Here is a 19,486-nt window from a genome sequence, read left to right on the forward strand (position 1 = left end):
GGCCCACTAAGTCTACTTTCAGAAATTTATCCAGATGGAATAATTAAGAATTCCTACAAGGTTTACCTATGAGGATGTTTGCCTAAGAAATACTGGAAGTAACTAAAGCGTCTAGCAATGGGATTAATGAATGTATGTACATCTATCAGATAAAACTGTATGTGGCCATTTAAAACAACATGTGCAGGAAATATTTAGTGTTTTGAGAAACGGTCAGGATACAGTGAGTGGAAATACAGGTTATAAAATTCCCTTTTTTCCTTGTTGATTTGTTGAATTTTCTCCACAATTTTTTTTTTTTTTTTTGGTAAATGCTCAAAATGTCCTTAAAAAAAAAAAATCAAGAAGGTAACAGGCAGGGTAAATCTGTTCCTTCCTGAAGAGTCACACAGGAGGAAGACACTAGATGGAGCTGCGGGTAAGAGGCCGCTGAAGGTTGGTAGATTTCTCCCATGGCTCTGTTCAGAGCTGGGAGATTGTTAGTTCCCATCCCTTGGTCAACAAAGGAGTCAGAAAAGAATACAATTTCTATCACCTTCCCCAGGCTGGAATCAGAGATCATGCCTGGGATCTAATCTCCATTTGCCTCTGGAGAAGGCAGGGACTGAGTCCCTAGGAGGAGTCCGGAGATGGGAACCCAGAGGAAGAAGGGGGCTTGGCGTTGCCTTGGGTGGGAACTGGGGTGAGGGAGCTGAGGCTATATGACTTCATGAGGCAGAGATTCCAGAACATTCCTGGCCCATGGGAGGCAGGGAGCAGGGTGCCTGGAAGACTACTCTGGTGGCAGTGTGGAGGACCAAAAGGGAGAGGCTCCCAGCCCGGCCATGCTCTCCGGGTACACGCACACGGGTGCGTGGGCAGACCAGCCGCTCCAGATGCGGGATAGAAGAAGACAGACAGGTTGGAATCTCCCATTTGCCAAACGGCTACTATGTGTTGCTGTTTAAACCCATTATTTCTTCTAGTCCTTACAACAGTCCAGTAAAAATCTCTATTTCCCATACTTTATAAATGAGAAAAACTGGCAGGACTGAATCCGGCTTATCTGTCTGCTTCAGAGGCCCCAATTCCACACCGCAGAGTGAGGGGTTTGAAGGCTCTCGTGGGTGTGAGGCTGGGGCCTCCCATCTCTGACTTAGCTTCCTGGTCTCCATGTTCGGATTTGTGCAGTGTCCTTTTCCAGTCTACTTCACGCTACAGCAAATGCAAACTACGGGATGAATATTGATAGCAAAATAGTATCCAGAGTTGGAATTTCTGTGATTTGAGGCTGCAGTGGAGACAGGGAGCTGACAGTTGTGTGATACAGTGTGAAAATGTCTGTCCCACAAGAGTCTACCTGGGTCTCCCAGCCCCAAAGGTGCTGCCTCACTCCCTTCGATACACTAGGAAATGCTTTGCCAGAAACTCAAGTCTTCACTGACTCAACTGTGAACCTGCTCCTTTCAGTCACACAGACTCTGAATCGACAAGCTCAAGGTATCTTTAAAAGATCAAATATTTAAAAAGGGCTGTGAGGGAATTCCCTGGAAGTCCACTGGTTTGGACTTGGCCCTTTCACAGCTGCAGCCTGGGCTGGGTTCAATCCCTGGTCAGGGAACTAAGATCCCTCAAGCTGTATGGTATGGCCAAAAAAACCCAAAAAAAGGCTGTGAAACGGGCCCATTTGACTCAGTCATTTTAATTTTATACTGAAGAAAATATTATTATTTTTCAGGGGTTCTCCAATAGGCAAAAAAAAGAAAAAAAAAAAAGGGACATCCTTACATAAATATTTTAATGTTCCTCATAGGAAAGAAGGAGTGTGGGAATAGCTACTGTTTTTAAAAGAGGGCATTTGGTGCAGCGGTGTACAACACTGCAATAGAAGGAGGTTTGTTGAGAGCCACAGCCCAGCCATGCAGCATCCTCCCAACAGGCCAGGTCTGGTGGGGAGGGGCTCTGGATGAAAGAACTGATTTTCCCTTTAGAAAGTGATGGCTGGGTAGCATTCCTTGCCATTTCTTCTTCCTAATTTTGAGCAAGTTAAACTTCAAAGAAGGCTAAGCTATAGAAGAATTTGACCACCTTGCTCCATTTATCCAGAGAAATGTGTTATCCATCCTTTTTTGTTGTTGGGCTAAAGCAGAGCAGGTATGGAATAAAAGGTACACTACAGTCTCTATTAACAATTATTTGCCAATGGTCACAGGGATACTTTGAAAGCTCTTCTTTCAGAGGCTTTGAAAGTCTGCAGCACAAATGAACGAGGGATGGAGAAGGGCCCTGCTCAGTCATATTAGAGATGGACCTCCACACACCATGTTGACCTCTCCACAGGTCGGCCCCACATTTTCTATTTGCAATTCAAACCCAAGGCAAGAGCAAAGAGGGCAAGGTTGGGTTCTTGATTATATCTGTGGGGTCACCATTGCTATGCAGAGTTAGAGGAGGCCAGGTGGCAACCCAGTACATTTGAAAATTAGGTCTTTGTTGGGAACAGCCTCGATTTTGTAGCAGAAACCAAACTTGAGATGTCTACATGGGATGCATCTGGGGAGCCACACATATATGTTGCCATGTAAAGGGAAGGTGGAGGGGTAAAAAAGCCAAGGAAATATTTTCTACTGCGGTGAGAGAGGTCAGACAAAGCCAGATCCTAAATTAGCTCAGGAAAGGGAGCTGGAGCCCTGTGGAAGACCTGGTCCTGTCTGTCCCGAACAATGCTAGAGTCTCAATTACAAAATGGCTCTTCCAAGAACAACTGCAAAATATCACGTCTGCAGAAATCTGTAAGACCGAAGGGGGAAAAGTGAAAATTGAAAAGGGTGCACTAATAGATCTGTCAACAGTCCGGTGGTGACAAGCCACATTTCTATGAAATGCCTTCACCGTTTGTGTCACCTGAAATGTACTGACACTCTCTATAGAACATTATCTCCTGAAGCTATTCTTGAAAAGACTGGCAGGGGGAAGAGGAACAGGGGAGGGAAGACTCTGCCTCAAATGCCATCAAGGAGAGGAAAGGGAGATGGTAGGGAGGAGAGTGATCTAGATTGTCTAAGTGAACCTTTGAACAACATCAAAAGCCCTCAGTTTAACTGGTTATTTGCACAAATTTTACCCATCATAAAAAGGGGATTTTCTTAAGGCCTGATGCTTATGTGTACGAGGAAGGAGGCGATGGCCTGCAGAGAACAGATCTGACCAAGGAGGCAACATGTGTCCTCTGCCTGAGGAGGCAACCTTTCTCTGCTTACTCCAAGTAACCTTCTAATACCAGCCTGATGCGGTTACCAAGGAAGGAGAGCCTGGTGACAGCTCCACCCTCCCTGCCCCTCCATTTTACATCTGCAATCCAATTCAGTTACGCATGACTGGGATAGGAGATAAAAAGGTGTATTTAGGGACTTAAATAACATCCAAGTAAAGGATTCCACCTGCCAGTCTCTGGCAGAGTGCAACAGACCACAGTTAAGGTCTATCTGAATTTACATTAGCAGGATTTTTATTTCCAGGACTTGAATATCAGCTGCTAAAAATTCACTCCCAGCTGAAACTAAGAATGTGAATGCTTAGTCAGAGCAAATTATTTTGCAATTAGAGGATCAATTCCTTTGGCCATTTCAAATTAATGAGAGGTCCTTTCTGACTTCTAAAATTAAAACTGCTTTCAATTTTTAAAAAAACTGCCGAGATAGACAAAGATCCTTATTACCTGGCACATTTTGGGGGTGTGGAGATAATGAAGCAAGTGATCCCAAACATCTTTTGGAAAACAAAACACTTGTTTCAAGAAGGCAGTATGAAATACTACAGTGATAAGAGCACAGACACTGAAGCAGATGAATCTGGAATTGAATCCTGGCTCTGCCAGGCTCCACCAGTGTGACCTTGAACAAATTATTTCACCTTTTAACCGGGGGTCTCCTTACACAGGATATGAGAATAATACCCCCCAGAGTGGCTCTATGGATTAAATGAGAAAGCTCCTGGGCTGGACCATCCTTAGAAAGTGCTTAATGAAGGGTAGCAATGCTAATACTGATGCTGATATTCATAATGATATAAAGATGCCCTCTCTGTTATAGCAACTTCCCTGCACAAATCTAGAGAATCAGGTAGGGGCAGTCTTAGTCAGGATGCAGTCTGTATGATTTTATATGACTTTACTGATGGTCCATGAAGACAATCAGAGTCTTTCCCTGCCCCTTGGGTCTCACATATGAACTGCGAGCAGAGCCTGCAGTATCCTCCTCAAACCCACGTGCAGGCTGGAACCACGGCAGTCATTTCCCTGGAGGTGCTTCTGGATTTTGGTTACAACCAGCCCCAGGGCAGAGGTCAGCTGTAGGAGCTGGTAGTGCTGGGGTGGGGAGGCCGAGCCAATCTGTATGGACCCTAGTGAAGTGCGGGCCCAGGGGGGTGAGCAGGGGACAGACTAACAGTAGTAACTCTGAACTTGCTTGCCTTTGTGGGTTTAAGCCAGTCTTAATGTTATTTGAAGACAGTTTTTTGTCTGTGAATATTTATAACAGTGTGAAAACTCCCGGACAGCTGGTAATGCATTTTGAAGTGTGCTAACAACACTGTATCAAACAGCCTCTATTGATCACATCGTACTTTTTTGTGGCCACGCATTTCATACACGGTGCTTATACATTTTGAATAAGAACTTCAAGTACCTTTTGCTTCAAGCGGTTTTTCACCTCTTTTATTCCCATTTTTGCATGATCTTTTGCCTGCATGAAAAATTAATTTAAGTTAAGATTCCCCTTCTGTTTCCAGCAGGGACTGTGCTTGATTTCAGTCCATCGTGAATCACCTTCTCTGATTACTAGAAAAAGGAAGGAAAATGGGATCATCAAGTTGAAAATATAATGGCTATGAAAACAAATACAATGTTGAAAGGTTAAAAAAAAGCCCTTAAAGAGGCTACACAGATTTTGTTTTCTGCATTTTGATGGCACTGATTTTTCCCCACCTCTGAAGCTCTTCTTCTGCTCTCTGTAATTATTTATCTCTGCAGCCTGGCGACAGCTACCAGTAAGAGGAGAGCAGCAGCTTCTCCAGCTGCAAGGTTCAGAATATCCACTACGCTTAACCAGGGCAGGGCTTCAGGACCAATTTTCTGCCCAGGCCAAACAGACACATTGCTGGGTTTCTCTGATGCCATTTCTTAAATTTCATTTCAGCAGACACCCTGGCTTTGACTTTCTGTCATTCTACGACCTGTGCGGTTCTCTTGGCAGCTACCCACCCTATTAAAATAATTACTATTTAAGCACAGAAAGGACTAACAAAATTAAAAATGGAAATAAAACAAAACCACCCCAGGTAAGTGTCTCGGAGTCAAATTAGGAAGCAGGAGAAACCATGAGAAAAAATACTTGAGGCTCATAAAAGATGGAGCATCGGGAACCGGCGTGTTCTCTTATTTTCACTCTGCTGTGGGCACAAGTTTCACAAACAATGCATTTCCTATAGGGCGGTGATGAGAGAGATGATGAAGAATTTGGGACAAAAAAATGGGCATGTGTCCCACCACGAGCATTCTTCAGTAACCTGCAGAGCAGCTGCTTTATTCTGACATAATAGCGAGGATAAACACAGGAAAGGTCTACCAGAACACCCGACAGACCACAGCCTCTGGGTCTTCTGGATGGAGCACTGGAATTTTAGCCACCCCATCTACATCTGAAAAGCTAAAACAAGTAGCCGCCCATTTCTCTATTGCAGCCACTGTGTGCAGAAACATTTTAAATGAAAAAACGTCACTGACCTGGTCATAAAACATCAATGCTAAACAATTCTGAGAGTTTTGAGAGCTTTAGGAAATAACACAGCAGCCCCCAAATCAGCTCTGCAACATAGGGTTCAGTCTAAGAGTTTTGTCGTCATGCTCAGGAACAGATCTGTGTGGATCCCGAGACCAAGACCAGTACTTACGAACTTATAGACAGTCTTCATGGCCGGGTTTGCTTTCGTTTTTACAGTATTCAAAATTGCTCCACTTCCTTTCTATAATAAAAACGTCAGTTAGCAATTTGGACTGAAGATATAGTAGGCCAACAGCAACAAAGACCTCTTCTCTTTAATCAAGTTAAGCAACATTTCAAAAGTGTGTAACTTAATTAGAGGAACAGGCTTAGATGGTGACTGGTCCTGGGCAATTAAATTCCGACCACAGCAGAATCCCTATGGGTGGGTGTGGGGGCAGAGGGGGGATGGTGGGTGGTGACAGAATAGCTGAGGTGGGACCCCAGGCTCAGTATTGTGCTTGGCACCTGTCTGCTGGCTGGGAGGAAAGCTCATCACAGGGTCTCTGAGGCAAAGCTTTCTTTGGAGTGATCTACAAGGAATTCTACAAGAAATCTACAAGAATTTCTTCTCAAGAAATTCTAGTTACCACGGACAACACTAAGATAAGTTTAATAACAATGGATGCTAACACTGAGCTGGGGCAGAAAACTGAGGGCCGATTAGGCAAGGTTATCTGGCTACTGTGACTAACTTAAGTCACGCAGCCTCCTTTCTTCCCCCTGGTTTTCTGTGTTGTTTGTAAGGACTCACGGTGGGGATGCCCCGGTTTAGGTTCTGAGGGTACCAAGCCACTAGAGGGCAGGTCTCTGCCTTCAAAGACCCCTAGTCTGGGGGGAAACAAGTGCCACCCAAGGTGGCAAGAACCACACTGGCCGTGCGCACAAGGCAGGTGGCAGCAGCTCATTGTGTAGCAGGATGGGGAAGGCATCAGAGGATGAAATATTTGGCCCATGAAGGAAGAGTAGGCACTTGCGTTGGGGACAGCGCGGATAAGGACATTCCAGGGACAGGAAGCAGCTCATAAACAAGCGCAGAAGCTGTAAAGCCATGGCATGTTCTGTGAGTAACAACAGTCAGCGCATCATAGGAGGACTGGCGAGTGGAACCGAGAGCCAGATGGGGTCAACCACAGAGGGCCAGCATGAGCAGTCCATACCCCAGAGGATTTTTAACCAAGTGCATCACATAATCAGATATGTGGTGGTTTGGAAAGATATTGGGTTGGCCCAAAAGTTCATTCGGGTTTTTCTGCAACAATCCCAATAGATTTGAATGGAAAGAGAAATTGGATTCAGGGCATATACAAAAGAGTCAGACATACTATATAATTATTGGGATTAACTTTTAGCACAATTTTTGGTAACCGCCTGTATTAGAAACCTTGAGCTTTAATTAAAAACTTCAAAATTTGACCTAGAAAGCATTCTCTGTTGTAGGATAATAGGAAATTTTCACCCACTCATTTGTTCCATACTGCTTTCCAAAATTACTCTGTATCCTATTTCAATGGTCCTTTAGAGTATTAAAACTCCCTTTATCAATCAATCAACGAGTCCTTATTGCTTGTCTGTGATTTGCCAAGTGCCATGTTTGGCCATTCGAGAAGAACAAAAGAAACCTTTCATTGAGGAATTGCTTACTCTCGGCCAACTGCAGCCACTTCCAAGGGACCCGCCTTGGCAGCAGTATGCTTGGCCCATGAGCAGGAGCGCACACTTACCACACCGCGCTGGGGCTCCTGTTTATGCGCCTGCCTCCCCAGCAAGAGCAGGATCTCCCCCAGGGCAGGGCCTGTGTCCTGCTTCCCACTGGATCCCAGTACCCAGTGCGGCGCCCGGCACACAGAAAGCCTTTGGTACGTACTCACTGACGAACCCATTTAAGGAAAGGCAACATCTGAATTCTTTAGTGGCTTTTGAAGCCCTAGCACCTGGCTTCTAACACAATCAAAAACTGCTTACAACAAGAGTGAGGGGACGAAAACCCTCAGTGATGCATTTTCCATCCTCCCAGGAGCCTTGTGCTGTGAAACGTATTTCAGAGCAGGAAGTGGGACCGATTTTTGGGTTTCTCATGAAAAGTTCCCAACTGGTCTGACCCTAGAAAGAGACCCCTGGAAATCCTCTGAGGAGGCAATATCCTTTCAACACGCCTTGGCCTGCTTCCTGAGGCAAGGAAGCTTCTCCTGCCTCTCATCACCCTCACTGAGGGCGGACTTTGGACAGTCTCTTCCTGCTAGTCTCCACCTGGCACCAGAATGGCCTGGCTTTACAAACAAAAGTATCTTCAGCTGGGCACACACAGTGCCCTGGGCCGAATGACAGCACTGTGGGTGGCAGGGCAGGAGGAGGGCGGCCAGCAGCCAAGGAGGAGCCCAGGTAGCTCTGCGGGGGTGGCACTTACCCGGACTGTGGAGAGCCACTGGTGGTATAGCTTATCACTCCCTGGGGAAAGAGGAGGCAGAGAAGCTGGTATTTAGAGAAGTCATACATCTACCCTCAGGAGTTCCTCAAGTTGCTTTCAGCATGCAGGACTTGGAAAGCTCAAAATCTGGAGAACCACACGGAGGCTCCCACGCCCCCTCCCTGAAGGAGCTGCTGCCACAGGTTTCTTTCTCAGAGTGCTATCTGATCCTATCAGTGTCCTGAGTACAAACCCAAATCCTCCTTCTTGCCTACTGGATAGAGGTCAGACCCCCTAACAACCCTGCTTCTCTTCCTCCGTCTTGTCTTGGCACTGCCCACCATCTGCCTCTCCGTGCTGTACTACCATTCTGTACAACCTCAGGCTCCCTGATCATGCATCCTCCAAGCCGTCCATGCCCTCACAAATGCTGTTTCCCTTGCCTGGCTAACATTCCCTGCTCTCTCTGCTGCACACACTCAGTGACCAGCTCAGTCATTTCCTCTGTAGGCTTCTCCCACTCCTTGCCTTGAACTGGAGGGAAGGAGTTACCTATTCTTGTTACCTCTAGAATAGGTAACATCTATAGGTCTGTGCTCTCTAAAATCCTGAGAGTCACGCCAGGGCAGGAACCACAGGGCCGTGTGTCCAGTGTAAGCACACGTTCGGCCTGCCTTATGCTAAAGTAGTACCAGGAAAAGGAAAGGGGGGTGCTGTGGGGAACAGATTCATTTTATCTGGTGGGATATGGAGGTCTTAACAGCAGACAGCTTTTCTAGAAGACTGAATGACTTGACTTAGTTTATCAACACCTGAAGCCTGTCTCCTCCCCAGAACCCATAAATTCAACTGTTAGGACACTTCTCAAACCCGCCTCCGTTGTAAAGCTCTCATGTTACAGAGTGAGCGTTAATAGAGCCCTGTGCTACTTGCACAAAGACCTGTGTCTGCTCCTTTGCCTGCAATGGTTTAGTCTGTATTGTTTTTGGTTGTGAGTTTTCTCCTGGTAGTCTAAAAGTTCCCTGAGGGCAGAACTGGCCCCCTCTCATTCTTACTGTACAGAGTTGTGGTCACAGAAGAAGGCACTCAGGAAATGCTCCTCAGTGATTTCCACACTGGTTTTATTGTTTTTGATTACTGTGCTCTCCATGCAGCACAGGTTAGTCGGGCCTGACAAAGGGGTTCGTAGGTGAGATAATGCCTGGCTCTAAGAATTTATGCCCTGCCAGTTAGATTATCCAGCACAGTACAGACCAGACACATGCCCAGCAATAAGAGGGGGCCTGTAGCTGACTACCATTGTTTTGCATTTAGCTTTACTTTGCCAACAAAGACTGAGGCGCTGAGATTTGGAAAGGTGGACAGATTAGGATTCAGGAGGCAGGGTCAGCCTCTAACACTTCTCTGGGCCTCAGATGCCTCCTCTGAAAAAATGAGAGCCTGATTCCTCTGGTTCTAAAAGTCTACAGAGACACGGCCCCTGCGATGATCTTTACATCTTAAAGAAACATTTAGCGATCCTGTGCCAGGGTCTGTCCTGGGTGTCTGCACACACCTTTCCTCAGGGTCTCTGATTTCATCTCAACAGGACTCCTATGAGGTAGGCACTGTTACAGTCCGTGCACAGATAACACTTCAGTTAAAAGAGGTGAATGACTCAACCAAGTCCTCACTGCTAGGCAGTGAATCCAGGTCTCCTAATTCAGTACCTTTTGTGCTTTCCACTGCATTGTGGGGGCCACCACGTTATCTATACTTCACCCACCTGGGGAGAAGCAAGTGACCCCAAGATGCAGGACTTCAGTTGCACCAGTGCACATGTCATCAAAAAGGGAAGGGAATTCCTCCAACGTTTCAAGGCCAAGTTGGAAATCAGTCTCTCTTTCATCCCCAGTGAAGGAAAAAAGAAGTCATGGCCACTCCTTGTGAACACACCCCAATCCCACACACAGACCACAGCTCATAAAGAAAAATGAACTGCCCTTACCAGCATACTCGCTCATGTTGATCTCCTCTTCAAAAACATCACTGAAGCCCTCGCCAGAATTGAGAAGGTCTAATCTACCATCGATAAACTATACAAAGAAAGAACAAAAGCATATCAGCTTGTTCAAAGAAACAGGGGAAGGCCATTCAGCTGGGCTCCTTAGTATACGACCAAAGAACCAAGACAGGAAAAGGCCTTTGGAATTGTGAGTTTAAAAAACTGGCTGTGTGTTTATGATAACTTGTTAAACTGCATGGCATATTTGCAAAGGCACTGTCTGGTGGCTAAGCACCCTCCTTGCCCAGTCTCCCTCCCCAGACCCTGGGCCTCTTTGCACTGAGGCCTGAGTCCCACCCATGTCTTCAGCCTCAGTGCTTAGAGTGGAGGCGGCTGCAGAAACCCCACTGGGGCCCCAGACGCAGACCAGGCAAGGGAGGCTGGGCACCTGTTTAAAGAGCTGCAGCTGGGTGGCATTCTGCAGGAACTGCCTCATGGCTCCTGAGCGATAGTGCGACACGAAGGCTTCCTCGCAGAAGGTGATTGGCTCCTCCTGGGAGACAGAGATAAGATGGAGAGAGGAGGGTTAGAGGGAAGGAACGAGGCTATCAGTGCTTGAACTCTGGCAGGTGGCACTCCTACATCCGCTGACGTACCTCACTCTCACAGACCTGTGAAGTGGCTGTTATCCTGGTGGCATTCTACTCTACGGATGAGGAAGCTAGTTCAGAGAGGAGGAGACATCTCCCAAGGTCACAGAGCTGGTAGGAGGCAGGGTGGGAATGAAGGGCCCGATTCCAAACCCCGGCCGCTTCCATATTAGCCACAGTCATACCCCAACAGCAAGTTATGAGATATGTCCTTCAGTGGGATGATTCCCAAACTTTTCTTTGCACTTGTAGAAGAGGAACCTGCTCTTTGGATAGCACTTTATACATAAGGAGCCCTGCTACCTTCAACAGCCCAGATGCTCTGGGGGTGCTGGGGGTGGGGATGCTGGCTGGTCTTCTCTCCACCCTGTGCCCCTCTCCCCATCCCATACCTTTGCAGTCCCTAAGGCAGTGAACACAGTTTGAAAACCATTTATAGAGTGATCTTAACCAGTAGCAAGTTATAATTTTAAAATAATAAACAGGGATAATAAAAAATAAGATTTTATCACCCAGGTAACTTTGTGCTTATGCTGTTTGATAAGGAAGTTTGCTTTTACCGAACCACATTTTATGAGTCAAGAAAACGACACCCTAAGCTTAAAAAACCACCCATCTTTGTAGTCAACACCTCAATCCTTCTTTGAAGGTATTTGGAGTACTCATCTACACAGACAAGGCTTTAATTTCAACAGTGTATTCTCAATTCTGAAAGATCAGACTTCTACATCTTGAACTGAATTAAAGGTACCCCTCCTCTCACAGACTTGGTGGCAAACACAGACGTTTGAAGCTCCACTTTTATCCTGCTTTAATGAGTTAGGTGAGTGTTAAATTTACTGTGTAGCTGCTGTAAATTCCAAGAGTCCCTCCTGCTTAAATCCAGTCAATATTAGCTCAGCAACTGGGCAGACTTACTGCACAAGGATGATACTAAAGTAATAGAGTAAGGGGGATATTTATTTGTATACAGTTGTACCCCACCTAATTTTACAAAGGAACTGAGGCCCCTAAAACAAAGAAAAAAAAATTGGTGCTGGAAAATACATTAACATATAAAATGTATTTATTTGTGAAAAGAGCATCTGGATATGCAGGTCCTGTGTGGTTTCTAAAATCAAGTTACAGGGACTTTCCTGTGGCCCAGGGGCTAAGACTCAGTAGTCCCAGTGCAGGGTGCCCGGGTTCAATCTCTGGTCAGGGAACTAGATCCCACGTGTCACTGTATGCTTCAACTAAAGATCCCACATGCCACAGTTAAGACCTGACACAGCCAAATAAACAAACATTCTTAAAATGAAATAAAATAAAGTTACAAAATTAGCTCTGAGCTTCCCAGCTGCCAAGGCAAGAAGGGAAGAAGAATGCAAATATTACACTGTCTATGAGGAGAAAAACACACATCAGTTCCTCAGGGGAAAGAGTTTTCATGACATTTATTACTTTGGCATGAATTTATACCTTCCTTGCTGCAAAGTGGAAAGATCAGCCAGTGAGAACCAACAGAAGCCCACCTGGAATTCCATTCCTGTGGTCTGGAAGTTTCTCACCCTTGGAACCACAGTAGGGCAATTAATTCTCTCTCCAGGAGGTCTCAACCATGAGCACAATGTCACTCATACACTGATCACTGCTAATAAACACTGTCAGTTCAGACTTCTCTCATTCCAAACTCATGTCTCAATCCCCACCTGGATGGAACCTCAAATTCAGAAGGGCCCAAAAACTGCCAATTACTATCCCATCTGGACTGCACTCTAAATCTGCTTTTCTTTCTGGAGTTATCATCATCCATGGCTGCTCACAGTAGACCTATCAGACTTCTGAGTCTGTCCCCTTTCCCCAGGGCAACGTCTCATCAGCCTGTCCCCTGCTCTCCATCCCTTGGCACAGGCCTGACTGCCATGGTAGGCGTTCAGCTTCATGTGGCTCTCCTCTTTTGTTCCTCCCCAACCACTTTAATTCTTCTGGCCAGAGAGATTTCTAAAACGCAAATTGGATCACGTCACTATCCTACTCAAGGACTGTGGAGATGTTACATTTGGGTGCTTATCTAGTCCTTGCACTAGACTATAAGCTTCATGCGGGCAGACGCAGTCCCCAGCTTTCTTTCCCAGAGTCCTTCTGTGTCACTTTCCTATGTTCTCCTGTACACCTGATGCTTCAAATGCATCTCCTAGTCACAGGCCAGGTCCTTTCCCACTTCCTCCTGTGCTTTTGCCAGTTCTGCTCCTTCTACCTGGGCTATCATCCTTTAAACACAGGCCTGTGTGTGGCAGTCACACACCCCTACTCAGTGCTCCCACAGTGCCTGGTACACCCTGCGTGCAGGGTAATCTTCACTGGTGTCCCCATGACCAGGAGCTCGAGAGGGCAGAGGCCCTGCTGGCCTCACTACTATACTCTCAGCCCCTAAGTAGAAACTCAGGGATACTGGTTAAAGAACCACAGAGTGTGCGTGGCCCTGGTTCTTGTCATAGGAGCCCTGCAGTCTCTGTGTGGTTGAGATACCACTTAGCCTGATGGTAAGGAGGTCTCAGAGCACGGGGCCTGATGAGTGACACTTGTGTCCAGGGAGCTTAGAGCTGCTCAGAGGAAATGCTCATTGGAGCTGTGAGCATTCAGTCTTGGAGATTTGGCCCAGCATTGCCAGGAAGAAGTCTGCTGAGGGATCAAAAAATTCAAGTTTGCAATCAGATTTGTATGCAAGAGTAGCCTGAGACAGGCTTTAGCTGTAGGAGAGCAGAAAGAATCTCATCTTTGGGGAGATATGAACATGTTGGGGCTGTTGTCTATTTACTGGAGATGACAGCCCCCTGGTCAGATGTCTGTGTCATAGAAACAAACTGAAGGACATGGGCACGGATGGGAAGGACTTAGGGGAAATGTGACAGAGGGGGCCTTTCATGCAGAGAGCTCAGAGAACATTAGCCGTGTCAGCTGAGAATGGAAACAAGTACTGCCTATGGTGCCGGGCTGCTGGGCTGGGTGGTAAAATACCACCGGAGTCAGAGAGGAAAAGGCTAATCCTTTCGGGGCAGCAGGTGTGAACTTGGTAGAAGTGGACACGTTCAGTGGAGCCTGGGAGGGTAAGAGTCAGGTGAGCCGTTCCCACCCAACGGGCGACCGTCCTGCCCTAACCTGGTGCTATTACTAGAGGCACGTGTGAGGTCTGACCGGCAGCAGGCACAGAGGGTGCTTTCCCTTGCAGGACTCATCTTCTAAGGAAGTGAGCATACTCACGGTTCACCTGATCCTTACGGAGGAGCAGGTCACATGCCCCGCACAGGGCAGAGTCTGAGTTTTACACAAGGTGGCTTCCGAAGCCCAGCCCTCTCGTGTATGGTCTGCTGTAGACTCGGGCCTTTCTCGAAGGCCTCAATTCTGTCTGCCCTTGGACACCTGCTGGGGAGCACAAGCCTTCTCTTCAAAGGGGGAGCCCCTCACGTTCTCCGAGCCCCTCAGAGATGAACTGCTCCCAGGAGGGAGGAGGTAAGCTGTGGTGAAGGTCCTTTCTGCCACAGGCCCAACTCAATGCCTACCCATTTGCACCCGCTTGTCCACCCCCTCCTGCAGTTGAAATGGCCGCCCCCATTCTGCTCTCTGCAGCGGTGGAGGGGAGTAGGTAAGCTGTCTCGTTAATTCCCTCCTTTGTAGGAAGTGCTGATTTAGTTCTCCTGTTAGGCTGATTAAACCTTTTGTCTTCTTGGGCGACACTCTAGGCGCTGGGGTTACTGACTGAGAGCGATTTTAATTCAGGCAAGTCAGGCCGTGAGCATTCAAGCTCAGATCACATTAGTGGAGTTTTCCGTCCCTGACCCGAAGGACAGATAAACAAAACTGCTTAACCCTATCAAGGACTTGGTTATGAAAAGACAAGTTTTACTCCTGGATTATCTTCTTGACACATGGAGTCGATAAAAAATTCCATTATTGATGAGTCCATCTTTGTTAACAGGTGAAGTTGGTGATTCCAAAGGTTTAATTCCAGAAATAAATGGCTTTTATCCACAGCACTGAGCGTACTGGCATAAAAATAAAATCTCCCATCAGATTCTTCAGCATCTTTCCTTGTTCTGCTGATGTATACTGAAAGCATCAAATTCTTATTTTTCTTCATAAATTTAATTTTTACCAAAATCTTATGTGCATATTTATCCTGAAATTTTAGGGGAAAAATGAGGTGCCCATTCTTTATGGACCTTCCTTAAATTAAAAAAGTGATAATTCTGGAAGATTCATCCATCCAAAAATTTTGAAACACCTACTGTGTGCCTGGTTCTGAGTTAGAGAAATACAAAGATGAATAAAATACAGTTCCTACAAGTAACACTAATAATCAAATGAGGGGTAGGGAGAGGATGAGGTATGTATGGATGATACAAGAATGGCAGAATGTTATGTTTATAGCAGCATCATTCACAAAAGTCAAAAGATGGAAGCAATCCAAGTGTCTACAGGCGAATAAACAAAATATACATACAATGAAATATTATTCAGCCTTCAGGAAGAAGGGCTTTTGGGCACAGGCTACAGTATGAATGAAACTTGAAAGTATCACGCTAAGTGAAATAGCCAGTAACAAAAGGACAACTCTCCTCTCTCTGGAGTTGTCATCTTCACAGGGACAGAAGTAGAATGGTGGCTGTCAGGGGCTGAAGGGGGAAGGAAGGGGAGCTGTTCTCTAAAGGACATAGGCTTCGTTTTGCAGGATGAAAAAAAGTTCTAGGGATGGCCAGTGGTGATGCTGTACGGCAAGGTGAAGCGTGAATATATTTCATGTTCCTGGGCTGTCCACCTAAAAATGGTTGAACTGGTAAAATTTATGTAATATATATTTCACCATAATTAAATTTTTAAAAATGATACAATACCTATAGTTGTAGAAGCAGTGCAATAGGTACATAGGAGTTGGTGTATTTTGTACATATTTGAAGTTTTCCATAATAAAAACAAAAAACCTCCTGTTACCAAGGAGTCTGGCTACTTGAGGGAACAAATAAGCACAGTACAGCGTGATGACGGGCACATCAGAGGGCTGGTTCTGGTTTTTCTGGGTAAAGCCATCTTTAAAAAAAAAAACAAAACTTAAAAAAATTAAAGAAGAAATCTGATTCATTTGAGGTAACACAACATGGTGGAGAGAGAATATGTCCTGGGGTCAGAAAGTCCTGGACTTGAATCTGGACTCTGAAGATACTGGCCACGTGGTCTCAAGTAACTTGTCTTCTCTCATCTGCAACAATGACTCAAGGAAGGCCCATCTCTTAGGGTTGCTTCTAAGATTCAGACAGATGACAACAAATACATTTTGCACAAATAACTATTCTTGAGGGCAGAGACTGGGTTTTACTAAGACTGATAACATAATTTGTGGAAGCCAGTGTAAAAGAAATAAGCAGGAAAAAAGTGCTGTTGAGTACTAAAATATAAAGCTTTTTTTTCTTCATGATCTCTTTACGGTGCTTTTAAAGTTTGCTATTTAATGTCATTCCATGTAAAGAAAAAAATAAGAATTTAAATTATTAGCATGGCTTTAATTGTTCAGCTTTGTATCATGCAATGCCAGTTCTAAATGCTAACATATGTGGAATCGTATTTTGTAAATCATATATGCATTCGTGTTTTGTTCTTACCAGACAGTGGAAATGCTGCACAAAACTAACTCAACTGTTTTTTATTTCAATTCTTGATACACACACATTTTATTAACATTCTCTGTCTTTGGCTTACTGACGAGAAAAGAAAAGGGACGATGGTTGCTCCATCTTTTTCTCTCCTTCCTTGTCATCGAGGGAAGAGGTGGTTGGCTAACACAAGGATGAGTTAGGAACGTGACAGGTTTCTGCGGTCGTTATTGGTCTTCCTAGAACACCCCTGCCTTCTCTCAATGTTAAAGAACTTCTGGTTCTGACACAGAGTGTGGACTCTGGGGCCTGTCAGTGCCCCCTGTTGCAGCCGCAGACACTGACACGTTTACCCTGCCAGTGAGCTCCACGCATGCTGGATGAGCTGGAGCATGCTGTGCAGACCTCTGCTCCCGCGCACACCCCACTGCCCCTCAGCCTCCATCCACAGAGCACAAGTTCGAGGGTAAAATTGGTAAGGAAGTTTGAGATGGTGACAGAAGAGCATAAACCACACACAGGCAATCTGTGCACAGGGCTGCGGCTGCATACCGCACAACACACACCAGTGAGGCCTCCGGGCTTCACACTTCTCTTATCCCCCTCTCCCTTCATAGGCTAAATACTAATACTAATACTAAATAGCGGCTCTGGTTGTTGACTCTGTTTGCCATCTGGCTGGCCAGCGTAGAACAGCTTCAGGCAAGTGTGTAGGTTGACGGAGGTGGGGTTTCTAAACTCCTGAGCATGACACGCAAATCTCTATGTGACCTTCCCCAGCTAATGCTTCTTGCTTATGACCCATCTACCTTGTCCATAGCTCATTCCCTTCCAGAAAGTCTGGACTGTCGACCACCCACTGCTTTACACACTCTCACTCTTCTGGCTTCCTTCTTCATGTTACTTCCTTGTGAGAACCTTACCTGATGCCCTCAGGTAAAGAGAGCCTCCATTCCTCCTCCAAGCCCCTACACCTATGCCCACCGGCCTCTTCCCAGCCCAGGGCAGACTCCTAGAGGTGGGCTAGGACCTGGCATGCAATAAACATTAGCTGAGTCACTGCAGGAAGAGGCAGATGTGGCAGCGGGACGCAGAGCTCGGCTCCAGCCCCAGCTCTGCCCCTGCGCACACGGCTGCACCCTTGGATCCCCATTCTCACCACCTGCCACAGGGGATCGCTCGGGGGTTAAACAGGGGTGAGTGTGATAGTGTGTTTAGTAATGCTTGACCATGGCCATGCATTAGAATCACCCAGGGCACTTTCTTAGTAGTTCCTAAAACTCCCCACGTGACTCGAATATGGCCAAGGTTGAGAACCACGCGCAAGTGAAAGTGACCAGCACAGCACCCACACCAATCAACGTTCATGTTTTGAAATTTAAGAGTAAAGAAATATTATAGAGAAAGCCAGAGAACCTGGCCCTGTTTATCACCAGTAGTCCCAAATCAACTGCATTTTGTTGAAGTACCTCCAATTTCCTAGTAAAATACCCAAATCACTGGCCAAAGTGCAGGAGAGCCATATCTTGCTCTGAGGTTTGAAGGGTCCTTTTAAAGCCTCCCCTGAGCAGCCAGTACTGTTTGCTCCGGGTCTCAGCACCACTCTCAGCTGGGTCGCAACAGCTGCTCCTCACGGGGTTGGGCAAGGACCCTCGGTGAGTTCCCAGCAGACATGGAAAAGGCTGAGGATGGTGTCCAGCATGCTGCTGCTGCTACTGCTGCTAAGTCGCTTCAGTCGTGTCCAACTCTGTGAGACCCCATAGACGGCAGCCCACCAGGCTCCCCCATCCCTGGGATTCTCCAGGCAAGAATACTGGAGTGGGTTGCCATTTCCTTCTCCAATGTATGAAAGTGAAAAGTGAAAGTGAAGTCGCTCAGTCGTGTCCGACTCTTAGCGACCCCATGGACTGCAGCCTACCAGGCTCCTCCGTCCATGGGATTTTCCAGGCAAGAGTACTGGAGTGGAGTGCCATTGCCTTCTCTGGGTGTCCAGCCTAGTATATGCCAAATACTTACTCCTGGGAGGCAGGGAAGGAGGGAGGGAGAGTTGGGACAGAAGGATTAGACTCCAGCTGATTCAGGTTAGCCAGAAGCAGGCATGAGTATAGGGTGAGGAGGCTGAGGTCGGCTGAGCACTTGCTCTGGACCAACATGTGTTAATACCTTCCCCTCCCGGAATCCTCACCAGAATCGTGGGCACCCATGAATGACCCCCACTGTACAGATGAGGAAAGGGTGCCCCGGCCAATGAAATGCTTTGCTCAAGGTTCCAGAGCTGGTGGGTCTGAATGACTCCCAAGTGCAAGCAGCTCTCCCCGCACCCTCAGAGGCACGTGGTGGTACATGCCTGAGTGCCACCAGGGGTGGAGGGTGGTGGGAAGGTGGTCGAACCACAGCCACAGTCATGGCTCTGGCGGGGCTGGGCCGAGCCATGTTGGGGGATGAGAGGACCAAGACAGTCTTTCGAACCACGCATCTGGTAGCTCAGGCGCGCCAGGGACAGCCTCCCAGGCTGGGCCCCTGTGACTATAACAAGCCCTAAACAAAGAATCAATGTGTCACTGTGAAGGCGGCTCGCTGTTGGGATGATTTCAGTCAGGGAAATGTGGGTGCCCGACGAGAGCTCCTCAGATGATTTGCAGGGCCAGAGACAGCCGGGCTGACAGTATTTGCCCATTCGGGCGGGCCAGCCGCTTGGTATTGACAGGAGACCCCACACACTCTTGCTAGATTACAGTAAAGACATTCAAATCACAGGCGCGCGGCCCACACCCAGCTCCTCTGTGCCAGCAGCTCCTGCCTTCTGCATTAACCGAGACAAACAGGGGGAAGTCAGGAAATTCTGATTAGCAGATGAGCCGGGAGGCTGCGGAAGCCGAGGAGACACGACGAAGGGGGTCCGCGTGCATACCAGCTTAAGATTTCCTTCCCATAAGAAATGCAGATGGCGGCAGCTCGATGGGAGAGCAGGTGCCGTGATTAAACAGAGGCCGCTCACTGAGTGCCGCCTGCCCTGGGCG

The 19,486-nt window shown here is 46.9% G+C and overlaps 1 protein-coding gene across 6 annotated transcripts in view; it reads right to left on the minus strand.

The window, feature by feature from the left end:
* Positions 1 to 19,486, minus strand: part of DENND1A (DENN domain containing 1A) — a 531,115-nt gene that overhangs the window by 56,895 nt on the left and 454,734 nt on the right. For all 6 annotated transcript variants that reach the window (XM_027556228.1, XM_027556226.1, XM_027556227.1 and 3 more), the window contains 5 exons: positions 10,638 to 10,742; positions 10,193 to 10,280; positions 8,206 to 8,246; positions 5,929 to 6,000; positions 4,665 to 4,721 (listed from right to left, as the gene is read on the minus strand). In XM_027556228.1, the coding sequence (XP_027412029.1) occupies positions 4,665 to 4,721; positions 5,929 to 6,000; positions 8,206 to 8,246; positions 10,193 to 10,280; positions 10,638 to 10,742 (363 nt within the window). The remainder of the gene's footprint in view (positions 1 to 4,664; positions 4,722 to 5,928; positions 6,001 to 8,205; positions 8,247 to 10,192; positions 10,281 to 10,637; positions 10,743 to 19,486) is intronic.

This window comes from Bos indicus x Bos taurus, chromosome 11 (assembly GCF_003369695.1).
Source record: "Bos indicus x Bos taurus breed Angus x Brahman F1 hybrid chromosome 11, Bos_hybrid_MaternalHap_v2.0, whole genome shotgun sequence".
Taxonomy (NCBI): domain Eukaryota; kingdom Metazoa; phylum Chordata; class Mammalia; order Artiodactyla; family Bovidae; genus Bos; species Bos indicus x Bos taurus.